This window comes from Pleurodeles waltl, chromosome 1_2, assembly GCF_031143425.1.
Source record: "Pleurodeles waltl isolate 20211129_DDA chromosome 1_2, aPleWal1.hap1.20221129, whole genome shotgun sequence".
Lineage (NCBI taxonomy): Eukaryota > Metazoa > Chordata > Amphibia > Caudata > Salamandridae > Pleurodeles > Pleurodeles waltl.
The window spans coordinates 132,853,649-132,880,081 of record NC_090437.1 but is presented as its reverse complement, the minus strand read 5'-3'; the positions used below and the strand labels follow the sequence as shown (position 1 = coordinate 132,880,081).

Below are 26,433 nucleotides of genomic sequence, written 5' to 3'. Positions count from 1 at the left end.
TCACTGCACATTGCACTCTGCTATGCATGCATGCGTTTTGATCTCAGCAAAAGAGTAGAGTGCTGTGTTCTGTGTCCCCGCCATCCTACCACTGGCTCTCCCCAACTGCACCATCGGCGATCCAGGTCATTTTCACTTAAGGTCAGTGGTTTGACCCCGGCGCTGTCTACACCACCCTGCTACCGACACCCTCATGGATTCTCTACCTGCTCTGGAACCGTTTGTGGTGGATTGGCCCCCACCCGCTCAAGCAGCGAGATGGCAAGACTTGGTCAAGCGGCTGGAGACCTATTTTGCGGTGGTGGGCCAGGAAAATGATCGACAGCGTCCATGCTATTACATCTAGGAGGGGCAGCCATTCACAAACTGGGAAAGTCTGTTGTCAAGGATGGTCCTCCGTACACCTACGCTTCATAAAACAGGCTTTGACTGCTCACTTCAAATCCCTCCCAAATCCTGACTATGAGAGGTACTTGTTGCACCAGGCCCATCGGCTACCTGAAGAATCTGTGGATACTTTTTATTCTCGCCTTGAAGACTTGGCCAGCACTTGTACTCTGTCTAATACCAATGATGAGATTTGTGCCCAATCCATACAGGGCTGCTATTCTATCAAGCTCAGAGAGAAAGTTCTCCAAGTTCCAGGGATGTCTATGGACAACATAGTGATAATGGGTCGCTCTAAGGAGCTCTCCAAAGTGCGCACCACACACATAGAAGCACATAGAAGCAGCTCTACAATGCTGTTTAATGCAGTGAGTACAGATAAAAAACACATCCCAAATCCAGCTTGACTCCCAAGATTTGTTACAGATGTGGAGGGTCATATCTACACCAAGGACCCTGCCCTGCTCACAGAAAACAGTGGTCAGCATGCAACAAACGTAAGCACTTTGCCAAAGTACGCCATTTTTACATGCCCAAAAAAGGGCAGAAACCCAAAGCAATCAAATCGATTGAGTCTCCTGCAATACCAGGAGATGAAGAGGACATGGATGATGATGATGATGACCCAGAGGGAGCTATTCATGTCATCCATGCACTGCAACCTGGCTCACATATGCAGAGGCGCATTCCCAAGTGCAGCATTCTTCTGGCAGGCCATCAGTTGCCAGTGTTAATCAATACATGAGCTTCGATCATCATTTTGGTGAAGGATGGCCTAAAGACACTCCTTTTTCAGCCGGTCTTATGACCCACCTGCGCCCACGTTTTTGGCATATGGATCATCCACACCTCTCCCAGTAGCTGGTGTGTTCACGACAGAAATCACACGAGTCTCACTCAACTCATGCCAAAGTGTATGTGACGAAAGGAGGTTCTGGAATGCTGTTAAGCTGGCGGACAGCAGAGTGTCTTCAACTCATTGCTTTTGCCTGCAGCATCCACTTAGTAAGCGTGGACAACCTGGTGGCTGAGGTTGCATCTCTGTTTGAAAGCATAGGATGTCTCAAGGACCATCTGATATGTCTGCATATTGATAACTCTATCCAACCCGTTGTGGTGAAGCATCCACGGATAGCCTTTCACCTATTCCCCAAGGTAGAAATTGAGCTGCGGAAAATGGAGCAAGCAGACATCTTTGAGAAGGTTGATGGACCTACGCCCTGGGTGTCCCCAATTGTGGTGACACAGAAACCCAAGTAGCCAGAGGGAAGTCAGAATTTGTGTTGATATGCGCCTGCCCAGACTGGCCATCCGACGTGAAAGGCATCATATGCCCACTGTCGATGACATCATAGCTGAAGTCAGCGGTTCCAGGTGATTTTCTAAAATGGAACTCCGTGCAGTGTACTACCAGTTAATGCTTGCCCCGGAATCTAGAGCTATCACTACATTTTCCACCCATGTAGGCTTGTGGAGGTACAAATGCCTCTGTTTCAGTGTGTCGCATGTGGCAGACGTAGTTCAAGACATGATCAGAGGGGTTTTGTCTGGCCTCACTGGCATCATAAGTGTCAGTGATGATATTCTAGTCCATGCACTGACACTGGAGGAACATCGTGATCGTCTTCGAGCCACGTTTCAAAGACTAAAGGACAATCAGTGGTTTCACGCTCCACAAAGAAAAGTACACATTTCTTCAGAAGGAGATAGCATTTTTTAGATACCATTTCTCGAAAGAGAGGGTCATGCCAGAGCCCGCAAGAGTCCACAACATCTAAACAGAACCGGCGCCCACTACTGTCACCAGAGAGCACAGTTTTTTGGGCGTGGTTGCGTATTGCAGGTGTTTTATCCAGAACTTGACAGCCCTTACTGTCCCACTTCAAGAACTAACTAAGGCCAGTGCCACTTGGAGTTGGGGACCTCCCCAGGAAGAAGCCTTCCAAGCAACCAAACAAACCTTATCCGCTGACACCACATTGGTTTACTTTGACCACAACTGGGAGTCAGGGTTATCAGTAGATGCAAGCCCCACTGGCTTTAGGGGCTGTATTATCACAGACACAAGCCAATGCTGAATGGCCCCTATGGCATACATCAGTGGTGTCCTGACTTTGACCGAGCAACACTATTCCCATATTAAAAAAGACGCCATTATGGTACACTGGGGCTGCCGCCGTTTTCATATTTACTTGAATGTCTTACCCTTCACAGTCAATACAGACCATAAACCACTGGTCCCTCTCTTCACATTGGTCCTCCTCTAAACCGCCTCCAAGAATCGAGAAATAGATTCTTCAACTTCAAGCATACTGTTTCTTTGTGGTATGTCCTCCTGGATCACAAAATCCAGATGATTATTTATCCAGCTATGCAATGCTCGCCACCATGAAAGAGGAATCTGATGTTGAGGAGGTGGAGGAGTATGTTCGACTGGTTGTGGAACTATTCAGACCACTCCCCATCTCCCTGGTGGACATTGGTGAAACCACCACCAATGAAGGAGGTCTTCAACTGGCCATCTCCGCAGTAACAGCTGGAAATTAGCACACCCTCACTCAAAGGACCTCCAATCATACTGAGGAAGCAAGACTGATCCTGACACCCCTTCACAATGTTCGTATGGAGCTATATGTCTCTCCAGAAGGGTGTTTGATGAGAGGATCCTGTTTGGTAATCCCGGGAATCATGCAACAACAGGTAGTTGACCTGGTTCACAGCACTCACCAGGGGATCGTCAGAACCAAATCCAGAGAAGGTATGGTTCCTGAAACTGGATGATCTAGTGGAGCGTACTGTCCAACAATGCCTGCTGTGTGAAGCTGCTGGACCGGCGGAGTCACCGGCACCCATCATTACTGAGACAATACCACTTATCCCATGGTACAGAGCCATTGTTGAGTTTGGAAGTCTACCTGATGGGAGATATATGCTGGTGACCATAGACTATTTTTCAAAGTATCCTGAGTCATCGAGTCAACGACAGCCAGCAAAACAATTCCCCATTTGGAAAAAGTCATGGCCACCCATGGTTTGTTGAGAGAACTCGGTACAGACAATGGTCCCATGTTTTCTAGTCAGGTGGTCACTGAGTACTTACAATCTTGTGGCATCCATCGCAGATGAATCATGCCACATTGGTCTCAAGCCAATGGGGAGTGGCTGAAAGGTTCATGCGGACTTTAAACAAAATCCTCAGAGTTGCCTTGGAGATTGAACAGAACATAGAATGTGCCTTCTATGCTTTTCCAAAGGAGTACCAGCTCACGCCACATGCCATGACCAGGGTGAGCTCCAGCATGCTGTGCATGATTCTGGCTGTGAATGATACCATTCCCCATGTGAAAGAACCCTCAGCTTGAAGGAACGTAGTGGATGAAGCACTATGTCAACGCCAGGCCCAGAATGACCGTGTCTCTCGAACAAGGCATGTCAAGAGATGAGTCATTCACATTGGTGATATAGCACTGTTTAAGAACCAACATCGCCGGAGTAAATTCCTGCTGCCTTTTGAGGTTGACCGGTGGAGAGTAATCTCTGTAACCAAAATTATGATAATGGCTCAGAAGCAAGGAGTGACTGTCACAAGAAATGTGTCTTTCTTCAAGCTCTACTGATAACCAGCTGCCATTCTGGTTGATCAATCACTGCCATAACAATCTGGGTGTGTTAGCACCTGTGAGGATTGCCCATTGGCCGAATGTCCAAGGAGCCCAGCCTCTTCCTCTCTTCTGACACTCTTAAGAGGATGGTGAACATCAATCACCAGTAACCCGATCCAGGTCCAGCGAGAGGGTGAGGAAGAACAGTTAGAATTTGCATTCTGATCCAGAGGTCTGTCAGCCACAAGAAAAACCTGGAACAGGAGGTGAAATTTTGAGGTGGCAAGGGACTGAGAAATACCACCTCAGGCCGTGCCCAATGAAGACCTCCCATTTGAAAGATGTGTAGTAAATTAATTTAATAGGCTGACACTAGTTTCCAGCAGATGCTGTGTCTCCTCACCATTACTCTCTCTACATTTTTCTCTCTTCTCTGTTTTCTTTTTCTTTCTTTTCTTTCTTCCTGTCCTGTGTCTCACTCACCTCAGGGTGTTGTTTGATTTTTGAAATGCCATGCACCATTCTCTCCTTGTGCATCATTCAAATGTTATTCAAATGTTTGTTTTCAGTGTTTGATGTCTGGGTAAAGGAAGAATGTCATTTTTAGGGAATGGACTACCCCATGTCGCAGTGTCACCGAGGGGTATCCCTAATCTAGACCCCATGATTAGGGCTAAGATGGTCACGGCTGTGATGTCACAGCTGAAAGTAATAAAAGTAGCCAGGACCAGCTCTCGTAATCCTTGGCCAGTGCCCTACACTACAGAGCCCACATCTTTTTGTTATTTGTACCAGCACTGCATTGCCTCGTACTCACCTTCCTCGTGGGCCACAGAACACATATCTTTGCATGCTGATGATATAACTCTTAATATTAAACCCCCTCACATAACCGGTCTCCTAAAATCCAGAGTTTATATGGTTTGGGCATTATTGCGGAATGCAGACACACTGGAGCGGGCACTATTCCGGATTGCAAATAAACTGTAGCAAATCCTATGTAATTCCAGCTATGGCTAATACCCTGAAGATGTCATTTGAATTCCATGAGATGGCAAGAACCTTTTAGATATTAAGGGAAACATACAGAGAGTTGCAGAACTAGTTGTATGATTAAACTTTAGGACGGCGGTCCTGAAAATTCAAGATAAAACTACTTTGACAGTCTCTCCCACTGTTGTTGGTGGCAAGGACAGCCATTAAGATGGTGTTTCTACCACAACTCCTTTATCTTTTCACTAATATCCCTGTGAAACTGTCAGAAGCTTTTTTCCAACAAATCCGGACAATATTGTCTAAGTTCCTATTAGTTAAAAAACAATTGTGGGTTTCATGGGATATAATCACCCTTCCATAGAAAGGGGGCTTCTCAGTACCCAATAATGAACATTATTATTTATTTGTGTAGACAAAGCATGCATCTGGGTTGTTTAATAGTATGCATAAGATGTGCTTGCATGCAGTAGAAACCAACATTGTGGTTCCGATCCCCCTGCAAACAACACTAGCGAAATTCAAAACAAGACCTTTGGCGTAGTTCAACGCTGTGTGCATTACTGTTAAAAATGGGGTTTCTGGTTGGCTAGGGTACCCACCTCAGCCAGGCAGACCCCATCGCTCTAGTCAGGGCGAGGGAGTTACACACCCAAGATAACCCCTTCTTAACCCCTTGGGAGCTTGGCACAAGCATTCAGGCTTATCCCAGAGGCAGTGTGTAAAGTGTCTGCACAACACACACAACACATGTGACACAATAAATACACCACAAAGGAATCACAACAGGAAGTTATATAAAAATGAACTATATTGTATAAAACAACATTAGACCAAACACAACATGTATCAGTAATACCCTGTTACACAAGCAGTTGTCAGAACATTACACAGGTTACTAGTTACTGCGAAACTAAGCAGTGGTCAGGTAAACAAATAGGTTACTGGTATTCTGGAACACAAGCAGCTGTCAGGTTGTTATTATCACCAACAATTCACAAGTCAGAATAAACATAGTATCAGTATTGCCTAGACATCTAAAGGAGTATTCATTGGGACGGCTAGTCCTCGGAAGTTGCTGCACCTCTATTGTACTTCAGGCAGTAACCTGTGCGAGTGTGAGCCTCCATCAAGGGTTTTTCCTCCCTCCATGATGCCACAACTCCCCATGATATGGAGAGAGGCGAGGGGGCACCACACAACCGAAATTGGTGGGGGGAAGCCCTCCTTGGGCACTCGTGCTGAAGAGAGGTCCCCCCCCACCCCCGGTAGGTTGGTGAGCCCGGAGCCCTTTGTGGTCCCTGAGTCACGTTCTTGGATAGAGAGGAAGGTGGGCTACCCGCAAAAACAGCACAGCCCAAATACCTGTCTCCCCTGGGATGCGGAAGCACAGACGTGGCCGCCCATGAGTGTGCTGGGCCGCAAAGATACCGCTCCTTGGGGTGCTCCACCCTCTCTTGTGTTGGGCAGTGTCACAAGCGAATGCATGGGATATCTTCTGGGCTCCTCAGGGCCTGATTTCCTCCTCAGTGCTCTCTTAACGAGCTGGGTGACCCAACGCGGCCCTCCTCCTCAAGGGCTGATTCTGGACACACTCTCTCCTGCACTGCTGGGCAGCTGGAACTGCTCCACCTGCAAGGAAGGCTCACAGAAGCAGGCAGGAGAAATAACACTGCTTTACATGTGCTGGAATAAACAACCTCACTTGCAGGGTACAGCCCTCCCCATATGCTGATCAGAGTCCAGTCTAGCACTGAGCATGCGCTGGCATCAGGCTTAGACCCACAAGTGGAGTACTCCCCAGGCACTCTATATATTTTGGCAGAACCAGGGGCAGCAAATGCATCTCCATAATCTCAAGTTCACCCCTGGGAGAACACACAGAAGTGGCACATGCAGCAGACCAGCCCACCCAGGAGCTGCAAGGCAGGGATGGCGGTTCCTCCTGTCTGTCCACAATGTAGTGGGGGACCCCAAAGTCAGGGAACAAGTTAGCAGCAGGGGAACATACAGCAAAGCAATCCAAATGAGTCATATGGGCCACCCAGCAGACACCAGGCAGCAGGGCAACAAGAGAAGAGCGGTCCAGATTAGTCCTTTGTGTAGTCCAGCAGTCCCTCTGGCAGAGGTTTGGACCCAGTTCCAAAAGTGCTCTCCCAATGTGGGGGACAACCCCATGTACTTATACTCATTTTGCGCTGTCTCCATAAAGGGGGGGAAGGGGTTCCAACCAGCACTAACTGCATCCAGGGATGTCCCAATTTTCCTTCAGCACTGGCTCCAGACATCAGCGGGGGGTAAACTAGCCCTTTGTGTGAGGCAAGGGCACAGTCTTTACAAATGCAGGTGTGCCCGCCTCTCCTCTCCCAGCCCAGGAAGACCATTCAATATGCAGATGAACTAATGTGACACCTCCACCCTCCCTGTGTACAGGCTGTCTGAAAAGTATGCACAAAGCCCAGCAATCAATCTGCCCCAGACATGGATTGGAGTCAAGCTGCAAAACACCGGAGTCATAAGCACAGAGAAACGCTCACTTTCTATAATAGTAATAAAGATTCTATCTACACCAGTAAACTGCATTGCTCACTACCATTTCAACCATACCAAAATGCCTACGTCACCCCTCACAGATTAGGCAATACCACTTAGACATATCTTAGGGCAGTGGTTCCCAACCTTACGACTTTTGTGGACCTCCACTTTATCTTTACTGGATACCAGGGTGCCCCACTGAATCATTATTGGAATCCGGGGACCCCCACCAAGTCAGTACTGAAAGCTGGGGATCTAATCTGTTAATATTATTTAATTTTCTAAGCAGTCGTGGACCCCCGTGGGTCCCCAGACCACAGGCTGCGAACCACTAGACTAGAAACTTCAAAGGTTGCATCGGATGGCCAGAACCAGACATTATAAACATGAGGGTAACTTTTTTAAAGATTAGAGTTTGAAAACTATCAAATAATAAAGTGGGGGGTGACAGTTGCATGGACTTAAATGAAAAGTCTATGTCAAACTAAGATATATCTCTCCAGTGCTCTGTACGCTGTGCCCCGTATTGGTACAGTGTGACACCTTGGGGCAATGCAATGATGACCTCTCCTCCATAGAGTACATTTATTTAATCTGGTGAAATGTTTTGTACTATTGTGTTTTTAATGTTGAATATATTAAAAAATAGAAATGATTTAAACTTTTGTCTTACTTGTGAAGTCATGTTGTAAAAGGCTGTGATGTAAAGGTATTCCAGATGTATTGACGACGATGTAATGTCAGGATGTAACTGTATGCAAATTTAAGACTGACATTCATTCAAGCATCACTCCATAAATGTAATTTATGACATTTTTAGCTTGTTGTTGCTAGACGCTTGGGAAAGATATATTTTTTTAATTCAACATCTTTTTATTGGGTTGTTAGTGCCGATTTACCTTGTTTCTGTGGGGTTACAGCGACAGTGAGATACTGATGCGCAATACAGATGTCGAGCAGTACAACAAGTGAAATAAACTGGGTTCCCCAAAAATGTGAAGCAAGTCCATGGGAGTTTGGCTTTTGGCAATGGACAAGGTGGTGTCAGCAGTAAAGTTGTAGGGTGCAGCATTTCAACGCCAGCACACCAAGCAGCCTAATGTTGGCTATCGATGAATGGGAGAATGGGCAAGATGTCCTAATATAAATTTTCTCCTCTTTGCCACTCGTCTTAATTAGAAGTGTGCGCTCTTTTATACCTTGGAATTTCATCAGTGTGCTTTCTGGGAAAGACTCCAGCTTGGACTGGAGTTACCAGTTTGCTATGTGTTTCCTCTCGTTCTGGAGCTTCCCAAAGGGATCCAAAAGAACAGAAGACACTGAATGGAAGTGATCCTTAACGCCAAAGAACGGGCAACGATGACTTGATTCTTCGGGCTTCTAAACCTCTGCCTCTACCCACTTTGCCGACAATCACTGAGAGAAAACATGCTTTCATGTCAGAAGGGGACATTTCTACTTCCATATATGCCAACTTTGAGCCTCGCATCCTGGGATTGAGATATTCCTAAATGGATTATTCCCTGTCTGAAGCCATGGTGTGGGTAGCTTAAAACCCACATTTTCATCCACCTAATTATATCTAACAAGACTGGAAAAGTACTCTGAATGGTTTACTGAAAGATATAAAGATCTAATGAATGTAGATAAGTCCATTGTTAAACAAGTTACTTTCTCCCGTAGTGAGAGCTGGGCTCATTATAGCAACAGTCGATAAGTGATAATTGGGTGTCATCTCGGTTTAAACTTGCTCATTTGAACATAGATCATTCTTCTCCACGGTTTCATTCTTTTTTAGTGGGCTGAGAACATATTTCTACTTGGAGAAGTGTGGCTCAATGGTTAGAGCGGCAGACCCTGATGCAGAAATCTGGCCCAGGACCAAGGTTCAATTTCCGCCTCAGCGGGTCTTGGGCTCAATTTCCTCGGACCTGACATTCCTCGCATCGGTGCCTAATCTAATTCATGGGTCCTACTCTGTAACTCTGGGCAATAGCTTGCTTAATCTCCACAACGGCCCCAACAGCGCTGGGATGCCTGGCTTCACCTTGGAGGCTGCCCAGGAGTGGGCACCTCACAGGGAAAAGCCAGGAGGGGTTCCACAGCGGTATGCGTACAGCGCCCTGAGACCCTAACGGGTGAGTAGTGCGCTATACAAGTACGAAGTTTACAGTTTACAGTTTACTTGCTCCATTTGTTGCTTTGTTGTGGATGTGAAATTGGTTCTTACTTCCTTGAATGGTGCTCTGGTGAGCTACTTCACAACTGACCCTTACATTTACTTACAAAAAGTAGTGTTACTTTTGCAAGTAGATTAGGGCAATGTCTACCTGTTTATTAAACCCCGTCATGCAGCCATTCACCCTCATAAAATAGTGTTAAGAGCATGTCCCTCTTTTATGTCCATAGTAGTTTTAGAATGTCGCCTGTATCAGATTTCCTTTTCTGCTTTCCTAATTCCATCTCATTTCTAAAATGTAGGAGCAGATACAAAGAGTTGACATTAAGAAGTATAATAATTTTAATTTGAGTTTTTAGAGGACTTCAGGACTGCTTGCAACTACAGTAGTAGTACTTTATTGCTGATTAATTAAAATGATTGCATAAGCGCACTGCAACAAATAAAATACAAGTCAACAATTAACCTCATAAAAAAAGCATACCAGTGGTTAAAACCATTGTGTTAACAAGGAGGCATTTCCTTACACCGTGTGCCTAAGCATTTGTGACAGTTCCACCCATATAGATTAGGCTACTGGGCCAACAGTTTTTCATGAACATATGAGTCCCACTAGATTGCAGTACTTAAATCAAAAGGGTTGTTCTGTCACCCTAGTCACTAAAATAAACATAAACACTCAAATACAAATTTGAGAAGTAAATGAATTAGAATCGCCAACAAAAACACAAATTAAAAGTAAACAGGGTTAACTGTTAGCTAAAGTGCAGTGAGGTGCAAAATCGAGCAAGGGTTATTCAGTGCAGAGTCAAATAGCTCTTGGTCAATGCCTAAAATGCCGGCAGAACACAGATTGCAAAATGCCCAGCATTGACCCATTGCCAGAGTACAAAAGTCAAGATGGTGTTGCCCATATTCAGTTTAAAAATTGTGGGGGTGAAGTGTGAGGCCTCTCCTAATTCGCTATTTGTCGAGTGAACAGCTCTTTAACACACAATAAAAAATGTTGGCTCTGGCTGCTAACTGTATGTTGTGCCCATTAAGAAGAGTCATCACTGCTTGGCGACAGGATCTTATTTGTAGGGCTCTCAGGGAGGGACATAACAAATTATTTCTCATAAGAGTGACCACCGGGCAGATACACAAAAAATGTAAAACTCTTTGATTCCACTGACCACAGAGTCGGCAGTGGAGATCTGACTAGATTTGCTTCCAGGATGGAGCCAGGTCTTGAGTAAAAGAAGAGAGTGCTGAACGGAGCCTGTGATGTGAGTCATTCAGTATGTCTGGAGACACCAGGAGATGTACGAGTGGAGGACTGACCAACCGTGGCATTATCCTGCCAAATAAGCTTTGTCTAAAGTCCAAGAGTAGAGTTTAAGGACCTTGTTGGTGAGTTTTCAAACAATGAAATAGCAATCTTGGTATCCCATGCTTCATGTTAGTTCAAGTTGGTCAGAGCTTGCCTTAGTACTATTTGCCAGGAGGATCTGTTGTGTGACTACAGTCCCATTTCCAACCAACATAGAGCAGCCAACATGTCAGCAGGGGTGTCCCTTAACTTCCAACATGCTTTTAATATAGACCCCTAATGGACTGGTACTTGATGAAAAAGTCCAACCTACAATCTCACCAGGGCTTGCGATATATGCTTCGGGAGATGGAAAATACTTTTAAACAGGACAGAGAGGAGCTGGTTAGGCTGAGGGACATCACACCCTTTAAGTAACTCAGAGCCATAGGTGAGTGAGGGAAAAAAAAATCACTCCGATTACTTGCAATAGATGGCTCTACGATGTGCTACCTAGCTTTTTTGCAGTTGTAAAAAGGCAAATCGCAGTTTGTGGGCTAGACCTCACCTTTGCAAATAGATGCTTTTTGTATGATAGACACGCATCCAGGTGACTCCCAAATATCTGTAATGCTTGGCCAGCGCTACCGGCTTGCCAGCTGCTTCCCATTTAAACTTGCTGTGACTAGCACTTGGTTTGGCTGAGAAGCAAATCACTTTGGTTTATTGTGATTCAATTCAAGGCCCCACATGGCCATGTATTCCACCAAATTAGAAATTAAACGCTGGAGGCCCAACTGCATCTGGCTAAGACGCACAATATAGTCTGCATATTTTAGACATTGCACGGTTTCATTCGCTAATTTTGGGGTATCACATTCCACTTCCTCTAATCGGGAATCAAGGTCCTCCGTGTAGATGTTAAATAGTGTTGACGCAAGCACACACCCCTGCTTTAATGCAGAGTGCTTGAGGATCTTCTAAATGATGAGTGATTCTATCACCATTACCAATGTTTATTTAAACCCAGGAATCTGAGTGTAGGTTACTCACCATATCTAACAGATTTGAGGGCACTCCCCAGCTGGCCATTTATGCCCATAATCCCTGTTGCAGGATCTTGTCCAAAGTGCCTTTTCATTCAACGAAACAAGCATAAAGTGCAGAGTGCTTCCTTTTATCTTTTTTAGGGAGAAGGGAGCCCGCAAGAAGATTGGTTGTGGTATTCATTCCAGCCCTGAAACCCGTCTGTATTTTTGGATTGATGTTAGCTGCGGAGGCCCACGCTTCCAAGTCCAACAATAAATTGGAGGCAAAGATCTTGGCTTCCACATCTATCAAGGCAATTCTCTATAGTTCGCCGGATCAGATCTTAAGCCGGCATTAAAGTTTGGATTCAGAATGCTTCCTCTCCACGATGACGGTATGACATTGGTGGTAAAGGCCTGATTGAATAGCGGGTTGAGGATCAAGGCCCAAAGATGTTGACCTTGTTTAAATAAGCTGTTAGAAAGTCCATTCGGGCCAGGAGCCCCATCGGATCTCAATTTCTTGAGAATATGCTGCAGTTGCCAAAGAGACAACCACTGGGCATCCAAAGATGTTGGCAATTGGGTGGCCTACAAAGCTACATGCAACATTTATCAAGGCAGACAGCACTGTCTTAACTTTATTGCCTCCTGTAAATGCTGCAGTTATGTAAGCTAACCTGTCCACTTCCGAAATGCCTGCGTTATGGTGACGAAATCTCCTGTTTGCAAGGGAGTTAATTTCAGCCCAAAACAGGTTACTGTTTTTCATTTTACATATGTGTAGAAGCTCTAGGCATACTTGGATCTGGTGGGAGTTCTTAGCAGACCAGATATCCTTTTTGTACTTACGCCCTAGGGCCACTATTTGTTGCCTGGAGTCATGACCGGCATATAGGTCTAGTTGCCGAAGCTTTCTGATTTCTCCATTCAATTTTCTCTTTTCCAGCCGGACTGATTTAATATACCAGGCTGCCCCTTCCTTGGGTGTTTTACGGTACTTTGGGAGATTTGGTGAAAAGTGACCTAGAAGCGCAGCAGATAAGGTCGCCCAGAAGTGCAGCAAAAAAAGGCCATTGTGAAGAACTCTGCTGAAGTACAAAGGTGGATGTAAAGGGCACTATAGGCCTGGTTTCGGTTCCCTTCCATACTAGGCGCCGGAGGTTATAAACTGTTGTTGAAGTCAGTAGATCATTTGAATAAGAGGCTCTAGGTGGATACAACATTAACTTCACATGCTGGCCAAAATGTTCACTCTCCACTCTGTTGGTGATACTATAATGCATGACCATGGGAAATAACTCATAGTCCACAAATGTATAGTCAAAGATGGAAAGGACTTGTTTGTGACCCTAGTAAAGGCTGCGGGTGGATCTTATGGTAGGCGTCGGTTTCATTAGTAAACACCCAAGCTTGCCAAGGCAGTAACACATTCCTTCCCCAGCTGAACGATTTTGAGATGAAATTAATTTTTTAGGGGGTTTTGTAAATCCACGCTCGTCAAAGAAGATTGACTTCGATTAACGTGGCTCCCCAACAAGTGCATATTGAAGTCTCCCGACAGAACCAGCCGTGCTCGATAAAATGTGTGTTGCAAAGATTTAATTGTAGCTAGTAAATCTACAAACTTCCCCGCTTTGGCTTTTTTGTTCGGCTGAATGTATAGGCTGCACACTAAGAGACAGGACTGACAGTAGGAAAGTGATGTTAGTGGGGCTGAGAATTTTACACATTGGGCCCATGAAGGGCCTAGGTCAATCAAATCTTGATGCCAAAGCAGGTGAGATCCATCATATATCGACATTCCACCTGCAGTTCTACCTGCCTTTGTAGTTTTCGTTGCTTTTAGATGATATTCCTTGAAGCCTGTAATTGGGGTCGACCTCTCAGCCCATGTTTCCTGCAACAACAAAATATAGAATTTTAGCAGTTGTTTAATAAGGTCTTCTTCTCCCGCCTTGCTGCTAAGACCGTTTACATTCCAGGAGCACATAGATAAGGTGCTTGCAACAATAAGGTTTTACGGCTTCAAAAAGGTTAAGGCAGTGATAAAATAGACATCTCTAGGAGGATGGATACTGGTGTGCACTACAAATGGTCTATCATCTGCAAAAGAACACGCATTTGCAATGCAATGGGTCTCATGTTTGCTCAAGTAAGAGCTATAAGCATTGTAAATTCCTAACTGGACTTTTCTTGCCATATAAATTGAAAATGAAAAGTAAAACAGATAACATAAGCGAGCTGATTGAAATCACTACTTCTGCCATCTGCGTGAGCACAAAGGAGAGACACAAAAAAAAGGACGTTCGCTCGCAGTCAAGCGTATCAGCAAAAGTGCAGTTATCCATGTAAAGTGGTCGATGGCCAAGGCGGTAACAAAACGGCCCCAAGGAGAGAGAAATGTAAAGCATTTACCAATGATAACAAAGGATTTTTGAAAGACAAGCCCACCAACGAGTGATAGTGATGGGCGTGCGGTGGGCGTGGTTCAAAGCCCACATGTGGATTGCAACAGGCCAGAGCGCTTGCATGCTCGACCTAAAAACAGCTGTAAAACTTGGACTTGTGCACTCATAAGAATGAAAAAGTGGACTTGCATTACAGGACTACTTTAAGGCCCTTACACACTTTGCCCAAGTTTACGTTCTTGACCCTGATGTGTGAAGAGGATCTCTCTTTAGGTCCGTCCTTCATTGGCGGGGTTTTGTCTGAACATCATGCTTTGAACTCTCTTGTTGCATTACACTTATTTGATCCTCCTAATTGAGTGGACATTGCCTTAGGAGTCTTTCTACATAAGGAATCGGCTGGAAAACGATTCGTTGCAATGGAAGTACATCTTTGGTTTAGCATGGCCAGTTTCAAGAACGAATAACCACTAAGGATATAAATCAGTTCCATTAACATTTGTTACATGTAAACGTCTCATGTGGCTAAGCTTAAAAACTATAACGTATCTGGCTGTCGTAGATGTACATATGTCGGACACATATGGATTGGAAAAGCCAGTCATTTTCTTTGAATATGATTTCTTCTGATAGATACTCTTTCCACAGATTCCTCTTCTCCCTCCTACCTCACCATCTTTCAGTAAGATCATTTAATATTCTGTAATTGTTTGTTGGTTATACTCTTCCATTGGCTCAGCCTTTCATTCCTGGACTATGTATAGACACATTTTCATCTGTTTTTCAGTGTTCTTTTAGGGAGCAACGGTTAGACAACCCTTCAAACACCACAGTTGAGATGTAGGCTTGCTCTACAAAAATAAAAGGATTGAATAATAGTATAAGTGTGTTTTTGGAAGTGGCTGTAAATCTTATTGTCTTTTAGCTGACTTTTTTATTGAACGTTTGCTCTAAATGCACCAATTAACCCATTGTTTCGGCAGTGCCCAAGGGTGAGAGTCAATAAGGGAGTGAAAGCCCAAGGCCCCCTGATTTCCATGTCTTGCTCACCCTAGTTTAAGATGGTGATTTTCCCCTCCCCCAAAGAAACTTTACCAGATGCCGCTGTCACATTCACCTGAAGCAGTGCTTTAAATGGATATATAGAAGTGCAAGTACTCTCTATTTAGAGTACCTGTTTGCTCCTGAGAAGTGCAGGTACTCATCCATTATAATGTATTTCTATAGTGCCGAGAAGTGCAGGTACTCTCCCCTTCAAATTAAAGAAGTGTAGGTACTCAGTACCGGACAGTACCTGCCCATTTAAAGCACTGAAGAACAAATAACAATGTAAGCTGTAAATGGCAGTATTGTATAATACATCCCCAAGTTTATCTTTGTATGCTCACGAGCTAGCGAGAGTTGTTGCCATGACAGTATTTGCATATCACTTGTACCCAGGATATTGTCTAAGTTTTGTACAATTTAAAGGGAAGCTTTACATTCCTGTGGGCTGGAGCAATTACACCAGTAGTGGGAATGTTTTTGTTCTTTTCCTTAATGCGTACTATTGTACAAACACAAAAGCTCTGTCTGTGTTCGAAAAGGGGTTTGTCTGATGAAAATAAAATGTGCTCTCTCACAATTTTGAAATCAGGATGTCATGAAATATTTGGGACAGCTATATGCTAAGTTGATGATTTATTCTTAATACACAGTGTTCCCGAAGAATGGTTGCAGGATCAATCACGTTATCTATACATGTGCATGTCTGACTGTGTTCTTTTGCAAGCTCACCGTGCATTAATGTTCTTGTGTTTCAGTTATAAACCCATTGTGGAATACATTGACACCCAGTTTGAAGCGTATCTGCAAGAGGAGCTGAAGATCAAGCGGTCACTGTACAATTACCACGACTCGCGGATTCATGCATGCCTCTACTTTATTGCACCGACGGGCCATTCTCTTAAGTCTCTAGACCTGGTCACCATGAAGAAGCTTGACAGTAAGGTACTCGCTATTGGATTATACACAGTTCCTACTCAGGGTTTTGTTTTTAAAGCTAGGCAACTGAAATTGTACATGAAAAATATTATCCAGGGGCAAGTCTTCAATTTATTATTGTCTGTGACCTGAGATTTTATAGCATACGTTTACTGTTCACAGGGCCTTCATAGGCCGTGTGCCATCTAGCGGGCGATATCCAGTGTCCTTGATTACTAATGTCTCTTTGCATCAGTTCACCGCATCTGCATTCACCGTTCCCCATCTGTCTATGTCTTCCTGTATCAGTCCACCCCATGCACGAATGTCTTCCTGCCACTGTGTGCGTTCTCCTGCCCCTGTGTTGAACCCATTGCTGCTGTCTCTCTAACACTGTGTTTTCCCATGTTTGAGGTTTTGTTAATGTCCTGAGTTTGTCTCTCCCTGGGTACGTGCAGCAAAGTACTGTGTCTCCCTGATCCAGCATCTGGTTCCGTATTTTATTCCTGTGTTTTCCTTTGTTGTTTTTACTGACCCATTTTTGCTGTTCCAGTGTCCCTCTTTAGCCTATTCCTGTGTTTCCCTTTCTATATGTCCTGCTTTTCCTACCAATGTGTCGAATAATCCCTTTTGCCTTCGTTTTCCTCTCTCCTTGCTTGAATTTTCTTGATCAACTGTTAATGGCTTGATGTTCGAATGTGAAAGATTTCCTTTGCCATTGTTTTTGTTTTTATGTGGGATTGCTTGTGTTTCCCTGTCCTGTTGCTTCACTATTTCTGTCCCACAACTGGGGTTCTCTGTCTTGGTGCCCGTGTTTATCTCTACTTTCAGGACTCACAAGAGGACCCATGGGGAGGTTTGGTAAGGAGAGAGTAGAGAAACTCCAGCCTTATTGATAGAAGAACTAACGTGTCTCTTTTATCAGGACGCGAGCCCTCACACACCCAGTGGTGGCATGTTTCATTGCAGGGCCCCGCCTCACATTGGAAGGCAAGGTACACAATTCTGGGCTACAACCCTCAACATATTGAGGAGAGCTCTATAGATGTTTAAAGGTCACAAAGTGGCACAGGGGACCAGGGATTCCATGTAGGCTAAATGGAGTAAAATCAGTAGACTTCGTTGAACACAAGCTTGACACTCAGAATCAAACTCTGGGTGTACAAGAGACAGAGGGAAAAAGGCTAGAGTCCTGGATGATTGACAGACAAGTCATCAGCCGGAAGGAACAACATACAATAAACTGTATATCTTCAATATGCAATAGAGAGCCAACATTACTAAAAACAAAATTAATATTTTTTGTAAGGCGTTTTATGGCCACTCACCAGCTGGAGGAATAGAGAAGGCTTTCATTTTCAGGTTGAATCTACAAGAATTCCAAGTAGCCTTTGCTGTTCCGGAGAAAGCAGAGGAAAGTGTCACTAATAACAAACAACAAGGAGCAGACAGTGCCTACAGAACAAAAATCAGTAGGTCCCCTAAGGAAAACACTAGCGGGCTTATTTAAAAGCCCCTTGCACCACCGGTGCTCCACTCTTTTTATAGGGAAAAAGTGACGCAACAGCGGCACAAGGTGCTTGTAAATAAGGGCCTCAAAGTCCAAGCGAGGGGAGGCTGGCCGCAAACTGGAGTGGGCAGCCTAAAGCAAAGCAAAGCAATGTAGAGTTGCTAGGCCCAGTGAAGGTAATCTCATGTCTTTTAATACAGCCGTTGATTGCCTTGACCCAGAAAGCAAAGGGAAGTTTTGTAGCTTTGATAACAATAAACAATTGAGGGGAGGAATGCTTGAATTAATCTCACACACTGGTACCAATCCATTGTTTTTGCCCTCCAAGCCACCTTAGATAGGAACTGGCTGTATGCAGATCAGTCTTGGTCCTGCTCTACTTAACAGTCCAGTCAGAATTGTCAGGCAAAGCTGCCCCTGAACTGGAACACAATCCTTGACAGGTTTTGGCCTACATGGAATAGACTGTCCATTATCTCAATGCAGGAACCTGACACTGTCTTAGAGCTGACGTGACCTGACCCCATGCAGCCTGAAGTGGACATATCTGTCTCCCCGGTCTCCATCTCCCCATAGAGCTCAACCAGCAGGCCTTCCATGCATGCTAACCCCTCAGCTCTGCATCACACAGCAAACTCTCCTAATAGCGCATTGCAGACTTTGGGCAACCTGTGTTGCACCTAAGAGCCCCCACCATGATGAATCCTGACAGTTCGAGAAGAGGAGGGCCAGAACACATGATGCTTCCTGGTTTTTGCTTCTTGTGCCAGTGTCTGTGCTTCCCTGCTTCCAGTCAGTGCTTCCCATCCCCATGGTTGTAATTTCCTCGCTCCTCAGTCTGTTTACTTGCCTCAGGGTCTGGGCTCCTCTGCCCCACTGAGCGTCTCTTCTTGTTTTGGCCTGTTCATCTCAGTTTCATGTGAAACAGGGTGTGGGCTCTATGTATGTGCATCTGAGTGTGAGCACAAGACAATGCCATGGTCAGCGTCTGTTGCCCTCCCCAGCTCCCCCTTCTGCTGTTGCTGCTGCCTCTGCCTCAGTGAACAAACTGAGAGTCTGCCTGACTCTTAGTTCGAGGCCCTCCTCCATCTGCAGGCTGCTCCCTGCGCTTCATCCGTGGTGGCCTAGTGGCCATCTACAAGTACGTATCTTCCGTCTCTCTCTGTCTCTCCTTACTCCTGTTTTTTACGTCTGCCTTTTACCTCTGTTTTTACTTCGTGTTTTTTTTCTCTTTTCTTATTTTTCTGTCTTTCTGTTCCCCTCTCCCTCCTGCGCCGCTGCTGGCCCTGCGGCGCACCTCCCTGACCCCGCAAAGCACTTTTTCCACCCTCTCGCCTCCCTGCTGACCGGACCCCCCACCTCCCTGCCCTTGTTAATGGAGGCTGCAGCACTGTGAGAAGGCAACTCTACTGACCTCCTGGCCAGCAGCTGTTGTCCTCCTCAGCTCCTCCTGCTGCTGCTGCCTCTTCCTCAGGGAACAAACTGAGAGTCTGTCAGAGTCTCAGTTCGAGGCCCTCCTCCACCCGCAGCCTTCTGCCTGCGCCTCATCCCTGGTGGTCTAGTGGCCATCTACAAGTAAGTATCTTCCATCTCTCTCTGTCTCTCCCTACTCCTGCTTTTTACTTCTGCCTTTTGCCTCTGTGTTTACTTTGTTTTTTTCTTTATTCTGTCTCTTCTCTTATTTTTCTGTCTTTCCGTTCCCCTTTCCCTCCTCTGCCGCAGCTGCCCTGCGGCCACGCCTCCTTGGCCCCCCATGAAGCACTTTTTCCAACCTCCAGCCTCACATCTGACTGGACCACCCACATCCCTCCCCTTCTTAATGGCGGCCGCAGCACTGTGAGAGGGTGACTCCACTGACCTCCTGGCCAGCGTCTGTTGCCCTCCCCAGCTCCTCCTGCTGCTGCCTCTGCCTCAGAGAACAAACTGAGAGTCTGCCTGACTCTCAGTTCAAGGCCCTCCTCCACCTGCATGCTCCTGCCTGTGCCTTATACCTGATGGCCTAGTGGGCATCTACAAGTAAGTATCTTCTGTCTCTCCTTTCTCCTGCTTTTTCCTTCTGCCTTTTACCTCTGTTTTTTGTGTGTGTTTTTTTGTTTTTTCTGTCTCTTTCTATTCCTATTTTTCTGTCTTTCTGTTCCCCTCTCCCTCCAGTGCCGGTGCTGCCCCTATGGCCCCGCCTCCGTGCCCCCGCGAAATGCTTTTCCTGCCCGCCCCCCCAAACATCTGACCAGACCCCCACCTCCCTCCCCTTGTTAAGGGTGGCAGCAGCGTGGCTGCGTGCAGCGGGTGTGCCACTGGCACGCCAAAGGCAATCCCATCTGTGCCCATCCGTGCCTAGACCGCGCCCAGCGCCAGAAACCCTGGATCTCAGAGCCATTACCTGGCCACCCTCCATTAAGACGCCAAGCCCCTCTACCGCCTTAACACCGGACATCTCAGCGCCTGCTGCATTGCATCTCCCAAGGACACCCACAGACCTTTTTCCTGCCGGAACTGCATCCTCAGTTTCAGACACAACAGACAACCGGAGCACCCCAAACCTGAAACCACTGATGCCTGCCACAACCTCATCAACTGCTTCCTTCTGAATATATGCTCCCTCCACAAGCACTCCACCGAATTCAGGGACCTGATCGACTCCACCTGTCCAGACATCACCTTCCTAATTGAGACCTGGACCAACCCTACCTCCAGACCAGACATTGCCATTGAAATCCCGGACGGCTACAACTTCCTAAGGAAGGACCGACCCTCCCATCCAGGTGGAGGACTGGCCTTCGTACCCAAGTCCTCACTCCGCATCACAGTCAACACGAAGGAACACTGCACCAAAATGGAACACCAACACTTCCTGATCCAAGCCACTTACAACTCCTCCCTCCGTGGCACCCTGGTCAACAGACCGCCTGGCCCCTGCCCAGGCTTTATTGACACCATTGTAGACATCGCTAGCCCCCACAACCTGGCATCCACTGAATACATCCTTCTGGGTGACTTGAATTTCCATCTTAAGGACCACAATGACCGAAACACCACTTGACACTCCAAAGATTGGAAACATGCTGAAGTCCGCCCCCTCCTGAAGAAACCCACAGCTGAGCCATCAGAGCTCAAGAACCTCTGACCCATCTCGCTGCTACCCTACCCAGCCAAAGTCCTGAAAAAAGCCATAAACTCGCAGCTGCGACAATTCCTCGAGGACAACTGCTCTCTGGATACCTCTCAGTCTGGATTCCGGACACACCGCAGCACTCATACTTCTCGACCTCTCAATAGCCTTCGACATGGTCTCCCACAACACCTTATGCACCAGACTCGACGACGTAGGAATCTGCAGAAAAGCCTTGCAAAGGATCCTCTCCTTCCTCACCAGAAGAACACAGAGAGTCAGGCTCCCACCCTTTATATCCAAACCAACAGAAGTCAGCTACAGAGTCCCTCAGGGCTCTTGAACATATACATGGCCCCGCTGGCAGCCATCATCAGAGCCTCTGAAATGAACATTGTGTCATGTGCTGATGACACGCAGCTCATCATACCCCTCACTGAAGACCCCGACAAAGCTAAGAGGAACTTTCACACTGGCATGAGAGCCGTTGCAGCCTGGATGAGGGAGAGCTGCCTCAAGCTCAATTCGGACAAGACCGAGCTCATCATCTTCGGAAACTCCACCTCAGCTTGGGACGACTCCTGGAGGCTCACATTGCTTAGCACACCACCTTTTCTGACTGACCATGCCCGCAACTTAGGAATCATCCTCAACTCCTCCCTATCCATGACCCGACAGGTGAACGCAGGCACCTCTTCCTGCTGGCACACCCTCTGCCAACTCTGCAAAATCTTCAAATAGTTGACTGCTGCAAAACAATCACCCACACCCTAGTCACTAGCAAGCTTGACTAAGGCAACGCACCCTACGCCAGCACCACAAAAAAGAACATCAGGAAACTACAACTCATCCAAAACACCACCACAAGACCTGTCCTGAACCCCCGCCAAGAACACATCTCTAAAACCTGAGGACCCTCCATTAGCACCCACTAGAGAAGCAAATCAACTTTAAACTACTCACCCACACATACAAGGCCCTGCATAACATCGGACCAGCCTAACTGAACCATTGCATCTCCTTCCATAACCCCACCAGACCTCTCCGTTCCACCCAGTAGGCACTAGTTACCGTCCCATGCATCCGGAAAGCCACAGCTGGAGTAAGATCTTTCGCATACCTCAGAGCTAAGAGCTGGAACAACTTGCCCATGCACCTCAGACAAAGCCCATCTGTCACCATCCGCAGGAAGAACCTCAAAACACGGCTCTTGGAATGAGGCCCAGACCCACCACCAGCGCCTTGAGATCCTCACAGGTGAGTAGTTGCGCTTGACAAAAACTGAATTGATTGATTGATGCCATTCTGGTGCCAAGTGGTGAAGTTGCTGTTCCAATGTCTTAAGGTGAGATCGCAGTGTATATGTTGGTGAGTACAGTACTGTGTAGTTGTCAGTTGGTATTGGTGCAATGAGGGGGCAATGGATGTCGATGCCACTGGATATGTAGGTGGTGCATGCATGCCCATGGGTTTGGGTGCTGGTAGAGACGATGAGTGCCACTGGAGGTGTTCCTGAGCAAAGGCCAATTGTGAGTCCCAGTTCAGGTATCATAGGGTGCATATGCAGTGTAGGTGACACTAGTTTTTACTGCAGTAGATGTGGCAGTGTGTTTTGATGCAGTGCTGGTAAGAGGTTGCATCACCACACCTTTGTGTGCCTTTAGACTTTTTTTAAAGTCATTACTGCAACAAACATATTTCTTTTGTGATGTATTTTTGATTAAGCACTCAGTTCTGAGATTAATGTATTCTGTAATGTTCTTGGAAGGGACATTTTCTTTTGATTTGAGTGGTGAAAATATGGTATTGGGTGAAGAGAACCTTCTAGTGCTTTTGAGTGTATATAGTAATAGGAGTACAAGAACTTGACTACATATTGTACAGCACCTTTACTACATGAAAGTCACAGTAATTTGTTGCAGCTATAACATTTGAATCACTGACTCTGAAATACAGAACTAGGTCCAAAATATACTTACATTGAAAAGGTATTCACATCAGCTCCAAAATGTTTCTGTTATATCACGCAGATTTGTGGAGCACACTATCACCCGGGAGAGTATCCTGATGCTTAGCAGGTGTAAGTCTAGGCACACCTAGGACTTCTTAGCCAGGACTTCAACTTCATGTGGAATTCAGGAAGTGGGGAGGAGGCTCTTATGTGTAGTGGCAGGCCTTTCCAGGCTTTAGGAGCAATGTAGGAGAAGGCTCGACCGCAGGATCAGGTTTTCCCCGTGCGTGGGGTTTGTGCAAGTAGGATTCCAGACATGTGAAAGTGTCTGGAAGGTTTATGAAAGCAGATGCAGTTGTTGTGGTGTGCTGGTGATGTGTTATGTAGTGCCTTTAAAGTGTGGCCAGTCTCTCCATTATATGAGTTATGTCACAATCCTGACATAGATACTAATCCCTCAAGCCACTGCAGCCTTTAAGTCTCGTTCACAAACCTTTGTCCATTATCCCCCATTCCTGGACAACAATTCCGATCCCTTCTTCCATTCTCATCTTCGTTCTCCATTTTACTTTATGACACTAGTGAAGGCTTATTTGTGTACACTTTCAGACACCCATCCTTTCTTGGTCGCTTTGCATCAGCAAAGGTTGGGCTGATCTCTGTGATGCAGCAGGGATCTTGTGCAGCTGATGCTCTGGCGACACTGGGATGCCTAGGGGTTAACGGACATGCTTTGAAGCCAGGTGCAATATCAGTGGCAATAACTTTTAGTATCTCACCTCTGCAGACTGCAGTTATGGTGTATGTGGTGAAAAGGCTTATTCCTGGTTAATAAATCAATAAGGCGGGGCCGGGTGATGTTCACATGCACCCAAGCAGTATGAAGGCCAGCAGCCCCGAAACGCAGTATCCTTTAACTTCATCCGCCATGGTTTACTTGCCGTAGCCTATTCTTGTCAATGGTACGCTAGCTCTTTCCCCTTTATCTTCTGCTTTCACTTCCTTCATCTCCTGGGACAAAAATCCAATACTACTTTACATACTGGTTACATGCGAGGTGACGTTAGCAAGCGAAGAGAACTTGACTATCACACTACGTTTCTGGCCTGGCATCAAACTTAAATACATTGTACACATAAATACAGCTACAGTGTTGTCACAGTGCAGATAAGAACGTTACCCACTTTTTTGTTGTTCTGTACTTCCCTGGAAGACCTAGGTATTCTCTAATTACTGAGAATGTGGAGTAGGTTTACTTATGTTCTTCACGATGTGCTTTGTTCAACTTCCATGATGGCAACAGTTCAAATATCTAACTTCTAAAGCTAAACTGAAATCTTGCCAGTGCTTTCAAAACACATTTTGGAAACATACTCTGGACATTTGATCACAGCTATCGTTTTAAACAGGAAAGGCAATATATCACAAACGGGGCAACATTTAGATGAACTAAATCTGGTATGCTTGGTCCGCTTCTGGGAGCAACTTTGTTTCGGAACAACTTGACAGTATGTGGGTGAATACAAATGATTTAGAACTCTGTTTTGGAACACAGTATTGCCTCGCCGAAGTAATGCTGGTTCAGTTTGAGGAGGGTAATATGAGCCTATTCTCTTAGGAAACACACATGATACAGTTCTGTGTGGATAGGGAAACTAGCACACTTGTTTAGCGGAGGTAAACGGTAATCCTATTTGTAGCATTTACAAGGATACAATTCCTGCATACCACCTAAGAGAGAAATACAAAATATTTGACTTTAATAACGTCTGACAACAATGTACATGTTGTTTTTCCAATCACCAGCCCTTTGCATTAACCTTTGTTGACAAAACTGACAGTCTTACCAAGAAGCATTGGCAAAGCCAATTGGACTTGCCTATGAAAGCAATTAGCTTTGGCAGTGTTTTGTAGCTATGCTGTACAGCAGCACGGATGCTTTGCAGTTTGATAGTAGAACGTGAAAAAACAAATCACCATGACACAGTCGGGGCTAGTGCATTTTTTAAGCACTATGACACAGTTGGGGCTATTGCATTTTTTACCCCTAAGCTGCCAGGCCTTTTCCCCTCAGGTGGCTATTTGGGGCAGTTCGCGCTTAGGCCCTCATAACCTCTTGTCCACATAAGCTACCCACGCCACATTTGCGTCCTTTTTTTCCCAACATCCTAGGGATTATAGAGGTACCCAGACATTGTGGGTTCCCCTGAAGGAGATCAAGAAATTAGCCAAAATACAGCCAAAATTTCGTTTAAAAAAAAAATGGGAAAAAGGGCTACAGAAGAAGGCTTGTGTTTTTTTCCCTGAGAATGGCATCAACAAAGGGTTTGCGGTGCTATATTCACCATCTTCCTAGCTGTCAGGACCAGGAAGACTTGAATGAGAAAAACACATTTTTCAACACAATTTTGGCATTTTACTGGGACATACCCCATTTTTACTATTTTTTGTGCTTTCAGCCTCCTTCCAGTTAGTGACAGAAATGGGTATGAAACCAATGCTGGATCCCAGAAAGCTAAACATTTCTGAAAAGTAGACAAAATTCTGAATTCAGCAAGGGGTAAGTTGTGTAGATCCTATAAGGGTTTCCTACAGAAAATATCAGCTGAAATAAAATAAAATTGAAATTTAGGTGCAAAAAACAGCATTTTTTCTCCACGTTTTACTCTGTAACTTTTTCTTGCGATGTCAGATATTTGAAAGCAATATACTGTTACGTCTGCTGGACTCTTCTGGTTGCGGGGATATATAGGGCTTGTAGGTTCATCAAGAACCCTAGGTACCCAGAGCCAATACATGAGCTGCACTTTGCAATGGGTTTTCATTGTATACCGGGTATACAGCAATTCATTTGGTGAAATATAAAGAGCGAAAAATAGATATCAAGGAAACCTTTGTATTTCCAAAATGGACACAAGATAAGGTGTTGAGAAGCAGTGGTTATTTGCACATCTCTGAATTCCAGGCTGCCCATACTAGCATGTGAATTAGAGGGCATTTCTCAAACAGACGTCTTTTTTACACAGTGTTTTACATTTGGGAGGAAAAATGTAGAGAAAGACAAGGGGCAAAAACAATTGTTTTGCTATTCTGTGTTCCCCCAAGTTTCCAGATAAAAATGGTACCTCACTTGCGTGGGTAGGCGTAATGCTCTCGACAGGAAAGGCAAGAGGGACACATCACATTTTTATATTGAAATCTGACGTGTTTTCTGGAAAGTGCCTAGCTGTAGATCTTGGCCTCTAGCTCAGCCGGCACCTAGGGAAACTTTCCAAACCTGTACATTTTTTAAAACTAGATACCTAGGGAAATCCAAGATGGGGTCACTTGTGGAGCTCTCGTCAGGTTCTGTTACACAGAATCCTTTGCAAACCTCAAAATCTGGTCAAAAAAACACTTTTTCCTCACAATTTGGTGACAGAAAGTTCTGAAATCTGAGAGAAGCCACACATTTGAAAAAGCAGCAGTCAGATAA

The 26,433-nt window shown here is 45.5% G+C and overlaps 1 protein-coding gene across 2 annotated transcripts in view; it reads left to right on the top strand.

The window, feature by feature from the left end:
* SEPTIN11 (septin 11) overlaps positions 1–26,433 on the top strand; it is a 669,909-nt gene that overhangs the window by 375,965 nt on the left and 267,511 nt on the right. For both annotated transcript variants that reach the window (XM_069236824.1, XM_069236823.1), the window contains exon 4: positions 16,229–16,415. In XM_069236824.1, coding sequence (XP_069092925.1) covers positions 16,229–16,415 — 187 coding nt within the window. The remainder of the gene's footprint in view (positions 1–16,228; positions 16,416–26,433) is intronic.